The sequence below is a fragment of the Sparus aurata genome, chromosome 11, assembly GCF_900880675.1.
Source record: "Sparus aurata chromosome 11, fSpaAur1.1, whole genome shotgun sequence".
Lineage (NCBI taxonomy): Eukaryota > Metazoa > Chordata > Actinopteri > Spariformes > Sparidae > Sparus > Sparus aurata.
In genome coordinates, this window is record NC_044197.1 from 25,133,030 (window position 1) to 25,150,226 (window position 17,197).

Genomic DNA, 17,197 nt, shown 5'->3' on the forward strand with positions numbered 1-17,197 from the left:
CCTTGATATAGAAATGCTGGTGAAAATAACAGCCATTTCCCAGTGATGGATTATATTTATTCATGCTGGAGCAGACGTTTGTGACCTCAAGGTACCAAAGGTCCCAAACAGACAGAGGGTCAGTGACTGCAGGGCTAGTTGTTCAAAGCTTTACACCAGCTAGAAGATCTATCTGGGAGTAAATTCAATGATTATTTTCCCTTCAAGTCAAAAAGATGTATACGTCACAAAGTTACCCATTCAAAACCCATTCTGCTCAGACAGAAAGATATCGCAATTCAGAGCTCTACCAGAGTGAGAGAGTGGATTTCACAGAGGAAACATTGTGAAACAGTCCACTTCAGGCCACGGCTGTTTGCCTGTTGCATCAGTGTGTTTGATCAGCATAAGCAGAACAAAGTTTAACGTCAAACCAGCCAGTGAAGGGTGTCAAGGATATGTCGCTGCATGTGTTTGCATGTAGCTGTTTTCATTCAATAAGAGTATAACCAAAGCCAACCAGGAGCAGAGACGATTGCATCCAATCATGTATTTGGAAACGTCTTTCTTGTAACTTTTAAAGGGAAACATTTTTGACTGGAATCATACAAAATAGACTAGCAGGAAAAAAAACAACACTAATGACAGTCTCAGAAAGTGGATATTTAATTTGGCACACTGCCACTGAAGCCCCTCTGCCCCGAGCAGTCAAGTGTTACTAAACTTCTGTGGTGGGAAAGGAAGAGCAGACAGGGGCACGGGACATTAAATACATCTCACATGTCATGTGACATTTAGTGAGCTCGCTCTACTGTTTCAGCGGTGAAAGTCAAAGGGCAAATAATGGTCTGAGAGATAAAAATAGGAGGTCAAGACCGCTCTCTACTGTAAAGGCCAAGGGCAAATAAAGTTTAGACCTGAGCGCTATGCAAAGGAATGCATTTCATTGCCAATCCAAAATCCCCACAGCAGCATACTGTATTGAGATTATGGAGAGTGGCTGCATAGTGACATAGATTTCATTCAGGCTGATACAAACTGAGTGAAAGAACTGAGGTTTTCTTTATTCAAATGTAAAAGGCGTAACCAGTAAGCACAGGTCAAAAGTTGTCTTGGTTAAAGGCAGACTCCATTTGATTTAAAATGAACATAAGCACTGTTGAAGAGCATTTAAATATCTGTATTCCAATGTGAAGGAAGTCCTAACTAAATGTCAGGAGCAGTACTGAAAAACCGTTAAAACTACTATCATCCATCATCCTAAATGTTGAGGGAATGTTCACATTTGATTCAGTCCTTATTGCAACAAATGATACAAACAGAATGTTTAATCCGCCATCGTTTCAGTTTATATCTGTTCATAAAATGTTGCCGTGTTTGGTGGAGCCCTGAAAGAAAAACAGGTTTACCATGATTCAGCTGATACAAATCTACTGTGGCCGACTTTTAAAGGAAGGTAATTCAAATACTGCAAACCTGTCTGCGTATCTAAAATCACATGGAAACATCCGTGCATGTGTCTTTGTTTTATGCATTTCCTCTGAAAACATGATGTTGATTGTGGGGCACAATGACGCTTTGCATTCAAAAGCATAAAACCACTGACAGATCAGCTGAAAAAAAATTCTGCGATAGAAAATATTTATTCAAATCATATTTACATCTACACAAAGGAAGTGGTTAGAGGGTAAAATGTTTTTCAAAGTAGAATACATAAAAACACAAGAAAATAAAATCCTACCATGTTTGTTTTCGCTTTTATGATTTCCTGACTGCAGAGTGACATGAAAAGCAGCTAAAATCATCCTTAATTTTATTATGATTGATGTTTTTTAACACCTAAGTTTTGTTACATAAGACTATGTGAAACTTATATTTTCAGATTTTAAATAACACGCCATAAGACACATGAGTACACCTTTTTAGATATTTTCTTTTTTCGTGATTAAATCAATTTTCAACGGACCACAACAACAGTCTTAATTTAAAGGATAAATTATGAGTAAATAGGTCATTTTGCCAATTTAAGTCCATGCATCGTATGCATATTAAATGTTAATATTATTGTTAATGGAAGTCTTACATTATTTACATAATCTATATGTCACACAAACAAAGGCACAACCAAAACAGCAACATCCATTATCATCTGTACTTCACGACTACAGTGACCATCTCTGTCTGCCATCAATGGTCACTGAGCTTCTGAAACCCCATTCTTATTCGAGCTGCAGGCCACAGCAGACAGAGGATCTCAGCTCCTGGTCTGACGTATAAGGCTTTAAAAAACACACAGGTTATCTTTAAAAAATGGTTTCTAAAAGTTAAAATGTTTAGACAGTGTCCCCTTTGGACCTTGTTACTTACGCATAGTAAAACGACACATATCAATCATTTGATCCAACCAGTTACAGTATATAGGATCATTTCTATTTATTTTGTATCCTGTATGAGACCATTTGTAAGCTTTGCTTTTCCGTTTTCTGTATCACTAGCTTAGGCGGGCTTTGAATTCTAGATGGGAGCACAGCTTTAAGTGCAGGGTAGTATCGTCTCCACACAGCTGTAGGTCCAGTCCTGCCTGTCATTGATGGGCAGGACGTGTTGGCACACCTAGAAGACAGGACACACATCTTTGTATTAGTCTAGTTATTTTTTTCCCATTGTGCCGACATATCAATTATAATAAAAGCATTTTCTTATTCAGGATATACGATTAAATTGTACAACTGAATTTAGTAGAATGAATATTTTTTTAAGTTATGGTTTGGGATCTTTCTCTTTTCATGATGATCAAGAAAACATTCTTGGGAAGACTTCATACCATCTTGGTCCTGGCTGGCACCTCGACGGCGAACACACTCATTCCTCTGCTGCTGCAGCAGTTCCTGCTCTGCTCATTGTTCACATGGACAGTCACTTTCTGGTTGGTCTGTAACACAACAGTTATCGGTCACTTCACTAATTAGCTTTCTGAATGTGAAATCACAAAATACGCTTGAGTATATCAGATACACAAACAGACAAACAATGCAAATACATAATTAGGACTCTGTAGTCTAAAACAATGACCTATTTACCTTTTGCTCATAAAAATTCAATGAATGTGCTCTATCAAAATAAAACTAGAAAGAAAAAAACAGATAACAATATCTAATCATCATGAAAACAAACTGTTGCTATGTTTTGGGCACAACTGGAGGTTATGTGGATGCTGGATGTGTTAACTACTCCCTGCTTATGACTCTACAAGCTGCTACTGTCTTTGCCGTTTAATTGTAAGGTCATCAGTCAATGAAACAAAATAAATGACAAATCAACACATTAATGGAGACTTGGTAAATTGTAGAATAAAGGTAACTATTTCTCCCGTTCAGTAGCTCCTTTGTTATTAGCAGATCACTCTTTCTGTGTAGCTCCTGTTGCCATGAGAATCAATATGATGGCTGCATATCAATTACAAACAGGGCAAATGGTCTCTGCAACCATTCACTTCCGACAGTGTCTAATACAAACACTGTAAAGTGTTTTCATTACAAGATACTAAAAATAGACTTACATAAACAGCCTGATGTCCTGTGCTTTGAGTAATGCAGTGTACAGTTAGGGAAATAATGAGTTATTTCTTACATTCCTTTCATTTTTCTTCTATTTCTTTTATGTAAGGCATCTCATGAAATTATAAGTTAGATTTTTAACTTATAGTCCTCATTTCAAAGTTGGACTATCATCCCCCTAGTGGTTATTAGGATGCATGGCAATTTGACAATCTCACTGAAGTAGGAACATTCACTTGCCTCTAAGTAATAAAACTGTGTTTCACATTCATGGCACTGTATGGCCTTCATTTTCAGAATTATGCTCTACCTGCACAGTTAGATAACCACGTCTATACAAAGTCAGTCATCTACCTTGTTGGCTATGAGGGAGGAGATCCTATGTTCTCCTCTGTAGGTGTAGATAAAGATGTTGTCTTGTCCCCGCAGTGCTTTGGCCCCTGTCCTGGTTGTGATGGACTTCTGGAGGGCCTGGTTCAGAAGCTTGGGGCCGGAGTCCAAACTGAGTGGCTGGATGGATGGCTGAGTGCCTTCACAGTGGACGTCTATCTGGAACGGACAAGCCTGACAGAGTGGGAGGGTAAAGGAGGTGATTAAATTAGTTCTCACACTTAGAAGCCTCTCAGTATTCGTGTGTATTAGCTAGTGCATTTGTACAGTAAGGCTTTGGTCTTTGAAATCAAGTGTAAGAAACAGAAACGGACAATTCAGTGGATTGTTGTGTATTTTTTGTGTATTTTATCGAACACAAATGTGTCCCTGATTAATCTGTAAATTACAGCACATTAGGGCTATATTACATCGTGATATAAGTACAAGTTTTTAAGTGAGAGCAGATGTGTAAGCTTACATCTACTAGCTCCAGCATTCGGTTGTAGCCCATGGCTTCCAGGGTGACCCACAGGTCAGAAGGGTCTCCATCTTTCTCTGTGGCCTCCATCAGGTTCAGCTCCATGAAGCCCTGCCGTGTCAGCTGGTTCTTTCTCATATCAAAGTTCTCTGCACGCCCAACAAAACAAGTAAAGGAGGCCACAGTTGAGCCCCCGTCTTACATTTTATTTCATCACAATTTTACCTTAAATTTGAGAGTGCAGGGTAATAATGAGAATGATTACCTTTGCAGACAGCCCAGGCGTCCTTGTCACATTTCTCTCCACTGGTCCTCAGCTCAAAGAAATTGTACTCCTCAAGACTGAGCAAACCATTTCCATCCATGTCGATCACCTCAAAGATGTCGGACAGCACCTCCCTGTGGCACAGAGGGAGCAGCACAGAGAAATGTCACGCAGGGCTGTCCAAATCTGCTCTTAAATCATGCATCCATCCATTCATTCAACAGCTGTGGAATCTGGAGGAACCAGACCTTCCTCACAAATGTGTTTCAAATCACAGACTCAACTGTGTCTTTTACCAGGCTGAAAACCTGATGACATCGAGACTTTAGACATTAAAACAGCCTCGAAGCTGCTGATCTTTTTTGAACAAACTTTTTATTCGCCTGATGGGGGAATGAAGCAGGCAAATGCATATACACATGCACACACTCACACTCACCTGAGCTCTGTGGTGAGGTCTAGTTCTCCAGTGTCCGTCCTGTAGACGAGCTCTACGGGTTTAATAGAAAGGTTCTTTTTGCTTTTTTTCTTTATTTTGCAGCCACTGGTGAAGGGAAGCAGGTAATAAGTCCCAGCATTCAATTCTCCTCTCCAGACATACTTCTGTAGGAACACAGGGTAACAAAGCATGTTAAAAACATTGAGCATGCCCTGGAATGTAGTCAAATCAGGTTTTAACTCTAGAGCATCAGAAACGGCTAATATCAGCGGTGGAACGTAACTAACTATATTTACCCAAGTACTGTACTTACGCGAGTAAAGTGAATTTTTACACTGTATACTTTGTATACTTTTCCACTACTTTTCAGAGGAAAACGTTGTACTTTTTACTTCACTGCATTTGTCTGGCACCTATAGTGACTAGTTACTTTACAGATTTACCATTTCTTAAACCCTTTATATCTAGTGAAAACCATGTACCTCCAAGTGTGATTGTTTGAAAATCGATTTTTTTCCTTTCTCTTACTTCTTAAGCTAAATAAAATATTATTGGATTAGCTGGGAAATGCACTGTCACAAAGCTGAACACGTGTTTTTAGAGATGTATAGTTCTCGCAGGACAGCAACGCTACAAACATGTGATTATCTTATAAAACATTATGCGCTGCAGTAGATTAAACTACCCAGCAGTATATAAAACAAATAAAATAAACCTTGAAATTCTACAGCAGGAGCTTCCACTTTCTAATATTTTAAAAATTCTGCTGATTATACTTCCATATTACATAAAATATTGACTGCTGGTCTTCATGGTATTCCTACTTTTACTAAATAAATCACTGAATAAGGCAAATATTTGACAGAAAAATAATTTTGGGGACTGATTCAAACTGAATATGAAGTTTTTTTTACATGTATATCCCTCAACACACACAAACGTACTTCTTTGTCTTTTGACTCAGTGAAACACACAAATGTTGAGTCTTCTTTGGTTTCGCCGGCTGATGTCACAAAAAGTGCCGTGTCCACTGTCATCCATGAAGACGGCTTGTCTGAAAAATAACACAGAGATGACAAAGATGACAGAATTTTGAATAGATTACGATACAACACTTTGTTGAAAGAAATAAAAACTAAACCACATATGACATACAAAACTAACCAATACAAAAACCTTTGATATAACATATTCAATAAATGATCTAATTTAATTTGAATAAATGCACGTTTATGCAGTCTTTTCTCCAACCAAAAAAAATTCAGGAGATGTTTTGAACTTTTATCTTTGTCTCTGCTAAAAAACACACATATAGGAAGGATCTTTCACGACCAACATCAATCCACTATCTGTTATTGCCTGCTCAAATTTTATGAATGGAACTGTACCCTCTTCAAAAATAAGCATACACTGAGCTGGGACACAGTCTAGGACAGTTGCTATTAAATCTGACCTGCTGCCACACAGTGTAAAATACAGTGCAGGGGCCAATATGGGAAGTCGGTTTGTAGTGTGGTCTTTTTGTTTGTGATTCACAATCTGAAAATGTCACAAAAAGCCCCCTTTACAACTTCAGCTTTCCAGTATTCCATTAAAAACAGTGGTGGAGACAGGGTGCAGAAAACAGGCTAGCAAGAATTTAAATGAATCCTGAGGTCTAAGTCTAAAGTAAGAATCCTTTAGAGGGTGCTGTCCTGTTCCTAGCCTATAATAATGCCACTGTGGCCGATACAGTTATCACTCTGCAACCATTTTTGTTTTTATATAACATTATACAGGGCCAGTACCTGGTCTGTGGCTGAGGCTGAGTGGTAGGATTGTTAGGTAGACGTTGGTCGTCTGCGGGATATGGAGCTGGTACTGCAGGGAGCTGATACTCCCATCATCCTCCAAGAAGAAACAGCCCTTCACATCACTATGATGCCACTCCTGGAACAATGGATTACATTCTGCTTAACAGCGGTCCCACCACATTCATATACACTACACAGTGTGACAAATAGAGCTGAAAAATAATGACGACTAATGATTCCAAAGTCTTAGCAGACCAAGCCCCGGTGCCTTCTATTTTAAGCCCTTTGAAGCATCGCATTCAGTCTATTGTATTATGTGTTTCACAACATATTTTAATATGTGTGGTCTCTACAGATCCTGACACAACTCCAACAAACTCCTTCGCTGCTTGACAACAAAATGCATTTATTCATTCAACAGAAACCAAAACTAATTTGCAGTTCCTATTAAAAGGGGGATTGATCTCCTGATAGGGGAAGAATACTTTGGCATGAAAAAGTGAATTAAGCAGTCAATCCTAACAGTGACGTTGCTCACTTGATTAACAGAAACTGCCGCTGTGATAATTACCACTCCAACCTTCGGGGGGCATATTCATTATTACACAATTTATGTCAGCTCAGCAGCAAGTAAACACTTGTTATACCCATGTCGATCCAGAGGAGGGCAGAAGTGTTACACTGTGTTCCTGCTGAAGGCGAAGCGAATCTCCCTCCTGGATCTGATACAGCAAATTGGAGTCCATTTAACTTTGATAAATACAGCTTTTTCAATCTTGGGCCAGCGGTCATTCAAAACTATCAAGAGGCTACTTGGGCAGTATTTATGAATCCTGATATTTCTCTCATTTTGAAATCCTGTTGTTCCTTTTTCTGGCAGCACAACCGAAATGAGGTAATAATTTGAAATTGAACAGGAACATCAAAACAAGGAAGTTTTCCTTCCACTCATTGGAGACACATTAAATGAAAACACAGTTGGTGTGGACACACAGTAAGAGGACACTGAAGGGCCAGGCGCGTCTGGAATAGGCTATATATCCTTTTAGTGGACAAATAAATCACCAAGTTAAACAAAGAAAGTCCCATAAAGACGGAGCATGTCACTCCTGCAGAGAAAAGCCATTTTCTCAAAGTATTTATCTTGGGCTGTGAGAGGCATAAAAGATCAAACCATAACACTTCAGTGGTTTGTCCAGACAATATTAAATGAGGGAAATGGCCATGGGCACCCATCCACTGCTTAAAGACATCAGAATTAATGCCCCCACAGAGAGAGGGTCAGCCCGCAGACTAATACAGGCGCTGTCACCTGCTCCGGCCACAGGGCTGATTTACTGCTACTCGGAGAGGGTCGCAGGACACCAAACCAGCCACGAACACAATCACACACACACACACACACACACAAACACACACATTTCAACCATTTACCTTATTTTATGATTCTTATAATTAAAACCAACACATACAAAACTAATCCTGAGAATAAAGAACATTCCTCATTGGTTATGTCTGTATTCATGATGACACATTTGCTTCCCCCAAGAAACACACACACACACACACATGCACACATACACACATTCACCCCTCTACAAAAACACAGCCCACCCTCCACCACCTCCCAATCATCAGCCTGTGGCAATATAGCAGCCAATAAAGCGAGCAGAACTTCCCTCAGAGGTAATCTCTGGACACACATTCTTTCACCTCCATGATGTCTGGCCCTTTCCAATCTCAACACAATGCTCGGACCTGAGAGATGGAGCAGGGGGCTCTTAATTTTATTTTTTAATTTTTTTTTGCTGTAAAGCAAACCAGCCAAGGTTAAGCCAAAAAGAGTGAAAACAAAGAGCGCGGGATCAATACAGAGTATATCTATCCACCCTGGGCTAAATTCGCCCATCAAAAACACTGGGCAACAGCGACAGCGGGAGAGCAGTGGGGCTCAAAGGTCCTGGATATCACGGAGCCTCCCACTCGAGCCTCCACGGTGACTTTTCCAGGTTTTTGTCAGAGCTGGTGATCTTTCAGAATCATAACTTAGCATGTTGGTTATAAAAGATGATAAACATAAATTGTTAATTCAGTGGATGAGTTTATTTCAAAGAGCTGAAAGATTAAGTAATTAATTTTACTATCCCCGACATTTATTTGAACAATTGCTCGTTGAGTTGTTCGCTCAAATTATAAATTGAGTATCTTTGATTTCTGGAGTGTTGATTGAAAAGAGTAATGTTTGGTTTTGACAATTCATAAACTAAACCCTCAGTCAATTTATTAGAAAAATAATTGACAGGATTAATGAATAAAAAGGTCATTATGACTACAGAGATGGTTACCTGTAAGCCCGAGGGCTCTTGTACTTTGCTGGTCTTGGTGCTGCTCGACGTCATAGTGATTGGGTTGGACAGGGAAGACCGTCTGCTGCGAGCGGAAGAAGGACGAGAGGATGATCGGCTGTCTGAGACAAATCAAAGAAAAACGTTTAAAAAATGATAATATTAAAACAACACACATGCTAAAACAATACATAAAGGTTTTTAATTAATAAATCAAGTTGGCATCTCTTTATATTAAGTTACACATATAAACCATTAACTAGCTCCCTCTCAGCAGGCATATTAGTGACATACTGGTGCTTTATTTTTTAAAATAAAGTGATTATAAATGCCTAATTCTGCATTACCATATTATTACAACTAACCGTTTTTTCACTGTATTCCGTTAAGATAAAAGTGTTAGCGGGCACCCCGTCTGAAGTGTGTGCACAGGCTTGAGGGTGTAAATACTGTCTTTTAAAATCAATTTGGAATCTACGGGCTTCCACAGAACCTGTTTGTGTTTTGGTTTGTGCTTTTTTGGGGGGGTTGTTTCGTTGTATCTCTGAACCGGTTTCCATCCATATCAGTTGTTTAGGAGAATGGCGCAACTTTGTTTTACTGTGAAGCTCCAAAAATGTAGACTACAAATCTTCACCTGATTTACCATCAGCATAGGGCTGAGTAGACAATGCCAAAATGTTCATTTATTTATGATCATTATTCATCTACAACAACTTGCTTACTATCATTAAGCAGTATTTAGGAGGTTATCGAGGGAAAAGTCTTTGAATGGCGCAGCATTTGAAAAATATGGTAATGCAGAACATGGGATTAATAGGTGCTTTATAATGACTACTAATGTGCCTGCTTATACGCAACTGGTTGATGGTTAGTATGTGAACCTTAATATAAAGTGTTACCACTGAGTCATAATATTGCTGCAACAGAACAGAAAGCTCAATCGACTGACTGACAGATTAAGTACAGCCCTCCCCTCTCCAAACGGCAAACACACTTTGAAAAGAGAAATGAGGTGCACAACATAATTGACACTGCAATCTGTCTTCTCAGTAAGTCCACTCCAGAGTTCCAATGAAGACAGCTATTGTGCACTTGGGTTCTGAAAAAGTGTGATCTCAAGTTAAACTTGCTTTTAATTAATTACGGCGGCCTTTTAAATCACAAATGGCATAACAGCACCCCCTCAAATCTATTATCTCACACACATTTTTTTCCCTCTGAACACTAATTGAAGCCTGAAAATATCAATTCACTAATGAGGGCGCTGATTGGTTCCAAGTCCGGGAAATCAAGCTGTGAAGTAATGCGATGGGCTTACAAGCAAATTACCGTAGCAGAGAAATAAATAGACCCACTGTCAAGGTACGTGTCATGGATCTATTTTGTATTGATGGCGGTATTTTAATCTAGACGAAGTGGTAGCTGTTGTGTGAAAGTGGACAAAGATGCAGTGAAACGAGGCCTAACAAAAGCTTCAATGTGAGTTTATACTGAATGTGAGTTTATAGCAAGTCTTGCTCCGGCACAAAAACTGCAAGAGTTGAACAAAACAGACCAATTATCAGAGAGACAGCGTGGCAGTTCATCAATTTACCTAACTGTTTGCCAAAACATGTTAGTCACAAAACACCTGATGCATAATAAATCAGTATCTAATCAATTATTTGTAAAATAATTAGCAAAAATTGTCCTCCCCATGTCCTCAGATCTAAGATATTTCTCAGGGTTGTAATGGTTTATACTGACAAATGTGGGACCAAATGAGCAGTCAAAACTGTTTTTGAGCTCCAACAATAACCCATTCAACACGTGCGCTCACATCTCATCTCGTGCCAGAGTCTTGTTAAAATGTAGCGGGTATAAATCAATACGTGGGAGAGGCACAATAATGTGATAATCCAGACAACTATGTGGGAGCTCATTTGTTTTTGCAGTGGTGGTCAAGTGGGCCCTCCCCTCGACCACCGTCTAATCCCTCATCAGCTCCCCAGTGAGAAGTGGTGGAATCCTCCAAATCAATAACATGAACATGGACTGACCACTTAAATCAACCCCATCTATCTTCCCACGGTGGGCCTGTCCCTTGCTCGCTCATCCAGGATCTGCGTTCCTCTCTTTTCCTCAAAAAGCGGGTTTGAAAGTGCGAAAAATCTAATTTTCTTTACATCCACCTTCAACTAGGTGAAGGTGCTGTCTTTTACAGAAAAAAACTCTGTGGTTCATTATCCTTGGTTGCAGACGGGTGAAGCTCGACTTGATGCCAATCCTTGTTTGTTTAAGCTGTGAAAACATAGTTTTGGCAAGAGCTCCAACTCAGCAGCCATGGTCGAAAGGCAGCATATTTCATTAGTGCAGATGGAGCTTTTGTCAATCTCTTAATGGCAGAAATGATTACCCAAATCACAACACTTTACAGTCTCCTCCCTCCAAACAAGCTGCCCTAATTGTGCGGCTATTATGATGTATGGCCTGCCTTAATGAGGCGATTTGTCACAGGGGGAGTGAAAAATCGATCAATAACAGAGCTATTATTTATTCATCAAAACTAATCGGTGAGGCGTATAGGGGCAAGCAGTGTGTACCGGTGTGCAACTATAAATTGGAATCAGAAGTATACTTGGTGTGCAGTCTCCATTTGCTGCTACTTTGGATCTGTAGATGGTGTTTCACAGACCGACAATATGTTTAGGAGTCATACGCCAGGAAGATATGAGCATGTTCAAGCAAAAATAAGGTCCTCTCTGTATATTTTTCTCAATATCAGTATCTTGACCTGTCCCCCCCCCTTCTCTTATTTGCCTTTTTATGTTTATACACACATCAGATGTCGATGTTTGAATCAGACTAAAATATGATAAGAGGTTAGATATAAATATGTTTAAAATGTTATGTTTTATGTGAAAGTCTTAAGTCTAATGGCAGGAAATGTACTTTTGACTGAGAAAAATTAGAAAGAATAGAAATCCACATTTTCCCTTTTTGAATTGCTATTCGTGTTTTAAACTTTCAATGAATATGTATAACGAGAAAACAGAACAGGCATTATATGCGTAACTGTTTTATTGGCTCTGTTGTATGTTAGATTCTTCTTGGATGTCACATGTTTTACCTTTCTTGAGTGTCGTGTCTGAGTCTGTCCTTGGTGTTTCTGGAGGCTGAGGCAGAGTCGCTGCCGCTTGCGATGCTGCTGCTGCTGATGATGACATGGAGCTCTTCGGAGGGCTGTATGACTGACTGCCAAAGTTCTGTCTCTTCAGCTTGGCATTAGCCTCAAGCCTCTCCAAAAGAGCCATCTGACACCGCTCCACTGTAGACACAAGCAATCTGCAGAACTGACAGCAACAGGAAACCAGTAGTAAGACACTGATAAATGAGGATGTCTTGGAAAAAGAAAAGGGGTCAGAAATGCTTATATCTTGGATGGAGGTAAGGATATGACAAGAAATACAGACTTTTTGGCCATTTGCATCACTGACTCTCTGCATTTTATGCGAACTTTAGTCAACTTTAAAGATAAATGAAAGAAGTCACTTCATACTTGTCTTAACTTACTTCTGCATAGTCCAGTTTCCCATCTTTGTTGACGTCAAGTAATGAGAAAATAGCATTCACCTCTTCAGTGGTCATTTTCTCCCCACTCTGGAAGAGTCAACATGTTTTTTAATTAGGAAAAAACTTGAATGACAGCCAAGCAGTGATTTTTAATCATTTCACATTTAGGCAGTGTACATCTGAAATACAACAGTTAATGAGTTACAGTAGTACAGTTGTCCAAACACCTTAACATGAACCTAAAAAGTAAGTTGACAGTTGATCTGTCAATACACAATCTTTTAAGCAACTCACATTGGTGAGGGCCTTCTCCAGTTCACTGTGTGAAATGTAGCCGTCTCCGTTCACATCCATCTTTTTGAAGGCTCTCAGCAGCTCGGCCTCCTCAGTCTTCTTCTCACACTTAAGAATCTCACAGAAGTCGTCAAAGTTCAGTTTGGATGTTGTTGAGGTCCAGTATTTACTGAGAGTTGCATGGGATGGATTTCTACCAGCCTGCTGGAGAGCTAAATGGGAAAGAACAGTGAGTCTACAAGAAGCAACAGGTGATGACAGCAAATGTGGCAAGACTGTTTGTTTTTCTCTTCAAATGGCTTTTCTGACATACCTTTTGAATTTCAGGTACATTTTTGAAACATGTAATATATTGTGTTTTTGCAAACTGTAACATCTGTACCACTGATTACAACAGAAGTCAACATACACTTCTCCTCTTTTATTTCCCCTTAAGTAGCTTCAGAGGTCAAGAGGCAGGATCCCATGTTTTTATTCTGTAAAATAGAAATGTTCTAAATGTCTTGTGCATCACATTTTATATTTTGGGAACTCTGGAATCACCACTAGATGTTCTCAGGGACTGATCAATGTATACCGTAGATGCACAGCATCGTTTTCCGAATAACCACCAGCAGGTAATAGAGGTTTAAGAGTTTAAAGGGAATAGATTTGCGGCGATTTGTTTCCAGAAGAAGTTATCTACAAAGGTAACAATAGGTGATATAGAAATAACATGGACATTAAATCTACAGAAAATTAAGTTTTCCTTTGAATGGCACATTAAAATTGTCTAATGTGCAATCTATTTAGCTTAGTTAATAGTTTGACATTAGCTTACCACGACATAGCTGCTGTTTCGAAGCTATATTCGTCAAACTAGATCTGAACACAGCTAAGTATGCGGCTCTGCAGTGCATGTAGAAAGCCTCCTCTTCATCAGAAGGACGGGGTGACTCTTGAAAAGACATCTTTGGAAGAAGATGTCGACCTGGTTACCGTTAGCTAGCACTGCCCTGCTAAGAAACCAGGCGACGGCCAATTCGGTAGCTAACTCAGACTAAATGATGTTATTTTTACTTTTTCGTGATACTTTACAATCACCCGAACGCATGCCACGGTGCATTTTATTCGATAAAATTCGCGTTAGCGATGCCAGTGAAACACCGTTGCTATCTGCTGTCTGTTGCTAGGTAAACAACAACCCATCGGTGTTCACCTAAAACGACACTGAAGAAACACACGTTAACCTTTCCCGTTGCGTAAAGACTAATGTGATGCTGTATTGGACCCCTCTTGTGATATAGATAATATTAATGTTTAAATATAAATAAGGATTTGTTTTTTTATTCAGACTGTTGCGTGGAAAGTGTCGTTTTCGCAATAAGGGGACGCGGAACCTTGTAAAGGCCAGCCTATATTTCACACGAACTGTTGTGAGTGTAGCAAAGGCGGCAGTTTCATAAATTTGCGACAAACTTCTGGCAAGACAGTTTTAAAAAAATGCCGTGAGTATTGTTCACTGTATCGTTTGTCGCATTGATTTCTAAATTCAACCGCATGGTAACTAATAAGACTTTAAGTCAGAAGTGTTTAATGTAGTGCACCATTCGCGCAGCAAATAATCACAAATGACAGCTAACAATATATACCTTATTAATAGTTTGTTTCCGAATTAAGCTAACAGTGTGGTTAATTATTAGGAATTTTGTGTGGCCTTTTTCTTATGTCCAACAACTATTGGGGTGTCACTACTATTTTTCCCATAGAAGTACAGCATTTTGCTGTAGTTTATCGTACTGTTAAGGCATACTGAAGATTCAAGTAACCAGTAATTATTTGTTTTCTTTCAACAGTGTGAGAGGAGTTCTGCACTTGGACAATGCCCATAATGTAAGTAACTGTTAGATAAATGGTTGTTATACCAGGTATACCTGAAAATGTTTTTAGTTTACTGATCTCCCATAGCTGGTATACTGCTGTCTCATTTCTGTATAAAATCATATTTCTAAAGTATAACATTTAGGCTGCCTGTTTTGATTGCATGTTTTAATTAAAATGGGTCTTTTCTCCATCCTAAATAGCACCCAGCCTCCAAAATACCAGTACCTGCAAGAAACCATGCACCTTTGACTGGGAATGCCCGCTCTCAAGCAGGTTTGCTGACAAATGATGAACCGATGAAGCATTGGCTACACATAGGAGCAGATCAAATTAATTTAGGCCATGTGCATGCTGGTGTAAAATTGTCCTTCCAAGAATGGCTCTGACATACTGGTCATTGTCTCGTGTCACACATGCGCAAACTCTGAAATCGGTTCTATGTGCTTTGATCACAACTTGTGAAGACCAGTCCTAACAACTCAGCTGCAGTCGAAATGGGGCTTTTGACTAGAACGTCAGAGGTTATCTAGGCATCAAATGACTGAATTTTCAACCTACAGAATGTGTGACTACGAAGCACAGTGCTGCTTTCAGTCACCTTATTCTGTGCAATTGACAATTTCAAAAACTACATTTAAAGATTTGATTGTGTGTAGTTTTCCCCTCGTGATCTTCTGATATTGAAATTGCTACAAAGTTGCACCACCAGATAAATTAACTCAACCTAAAAGCTCCACAAGGGGTTGTTGTCCTGACTGAATTCTTCAGGACTATTTAGATTATTTAGATTATTACTGAACTTTTAAATTCATACTGTTATTATTGTAATCCTTGTGTGGTAAATAAAACTTGTCAGTTCAGAAAGCCACAGTAACTTGCATATATGCCAGTGTTCTGTAGATTGTGTTATTAAGGATTTTGTTCTTGATCAACAGGCAAGACCAAAGTCACAAGACATGAACAAGAGGTCCCAGAGACAGAATTGGAAAAGTGAGTATTTTGGTCACAGCTTTTGCTTTTTCCCATATTTTAGACTATTATTTTTGTCAATAACTTTTATTTTAGGCTTTAAATTAAGTTTATTCACTGCTAACTGTCAATACAAAAAGAGCTAAACTAGAGCAGAGAGTTAAAGGGTTACAGAGAACTCCCTTTTATGAGTTGCTATATTTCAATTGGCACACTTTCCTGATGGTCATAATGACATATCAGACTTTAATGACAGGAGACACGGAATGACGGAGATCCATCACTGGCCAAATTATCAGTGATTTACATAGCACTAAAAATAGTTGTATAAGAGTCACTTAACACAAGAACCATTTCCTTAGTCAAGGCAGACATTTGGTGTCTGGCCCATCCATCAAGACAAGCATTAGTTTTTAATTTTATAGTGCTGTCACTAATACGTTACATGAGCTCAGTTTACAGTACATTCATAACACTCACTTGGTTATGTCATATTAGGGTCATTTGGGGTAGAGCAGTGTTTTAATTCATTGTGAAAATAAATGTAATAGGACTAGTATTTGGAGGAAAATTGTAAAACCCCAAATGGCCAGACTAAAAAAAGGCACACTTCCAAAGCAGTAAAGTTAAAGAAAAAGTCCAATAAAGTACAACAAAAATTAACAATCAAATTAATACATAATAGATACAATTAATAATTGGTTAGTAACAGGGACACTAGATAATCAATCATTTAGCTATAGACATATTTTCAGATCATAGACAGTAACTATTTAGAAATAATAAACAGGATTAGTTTTCATGGTGCTGGGATGGATCTTATTGTCCATAAGGTTTTAAATATTTTCTTTGGGCTCTTTCAGGCTCCACCAGTTACCTACTTTCAGCTCTCTAGCTGTTTTATATCTATTTATTTTACAGAGTGAAACAAAGCCGCAGAGTCAAAACAACAAAAGAAAAGAAGCAAATGGTGCAGGTGACACTGGAAAACTCCTACAGGCTTATAGAAACAATCTTACTTCAATACGCATTATAAGCAAATACAAAAGTCATGTAAGCCACAAAAATACGCAAAGATGCAACCATAGGATAAAAAACAAGCATAAAGTAGGCAACATAAAAACCAATAAAATGTTATGGTACATGTAGTCATTTAAGAGACATCTTTAAGGTATTAATATTTACAGCCAATAACATCTGTTGTTTAACATGGTGTCTGCAGGTCCTTGAAATGTCTTAAATTCAATTTTATGAACAGCAAGAATCTAAAGTCATTACATCTGTTCAT

General features: G+C 38.8%; 1 protein-coding gene across 1 annotated transcript; it reads right to left on the reverse strand.

Moving 5' to 3' along the window:
* Window positions 1-1,603: 1,603 nt before the first annotated feature.
* efcab7 (EF-hand calcium binding domain 7) lies at window positions 1,604-14,291 on the reverse strand. The gene is made up of 13 exons (XM_030434411.1): window positions 13,898-14,291; window positions 13,078-13,289; window positions 12,784-12,870; window positions 12,341-12,563; window positions 9,229-9,350; window positions 6,878-7,019; window positions 6,035-6,144; window positions 5,091-5,254; window positions 4,652-4,785; window positions 4,387-4,535; window positions 3,891-4,100; window positions 2,804-2,911; window positions 1,604-2,592 (listed from the first exon to the last, which is right to left on the reverse strand). Exons 1-13 carry the CDS (start codon window positions 14,025-14,027, stop codon window positions 2,512-2,514), a joined length of 1,872 nt encoding a protein of 623 aa, XP_030290271.1. The 5' UTR covers window positions 14,028-14,291; the 3' UTR covers window positions 1,604-2,511.
* Between the last annotated feature and the right edge of the window lie 2,906 nt (window positions 14,292-17,197).

What these genes read in the sequence shown, in the direction of transcription:
- efcab7 (XM_030434411.1), bottom strand. Translation starts at nt 14,027, where the DNA reads ATGTCTTTTCAAGAGTCACCCCGTCCTTCTGATGAAGAGGAGGCTTTC. An exon ending in CGCCTGGGCTGTCTGCAAAG is followed by an intron (nt 4,536 to 4,651) that starts GTAATCATTCTC and finishes TTGGGCGTGCAG; the next exon opens with AGAACTTTGATATGAGAAAG. An exon ending in CCTCCCTCATAGCCAACAAG is followed by an intron (nt 2,912 to 3,890) that starts GTAGATGACTGA and finishes GTTGTGTTACAG; the next exon opens with ACCAACCAGAAAGTGACTGT.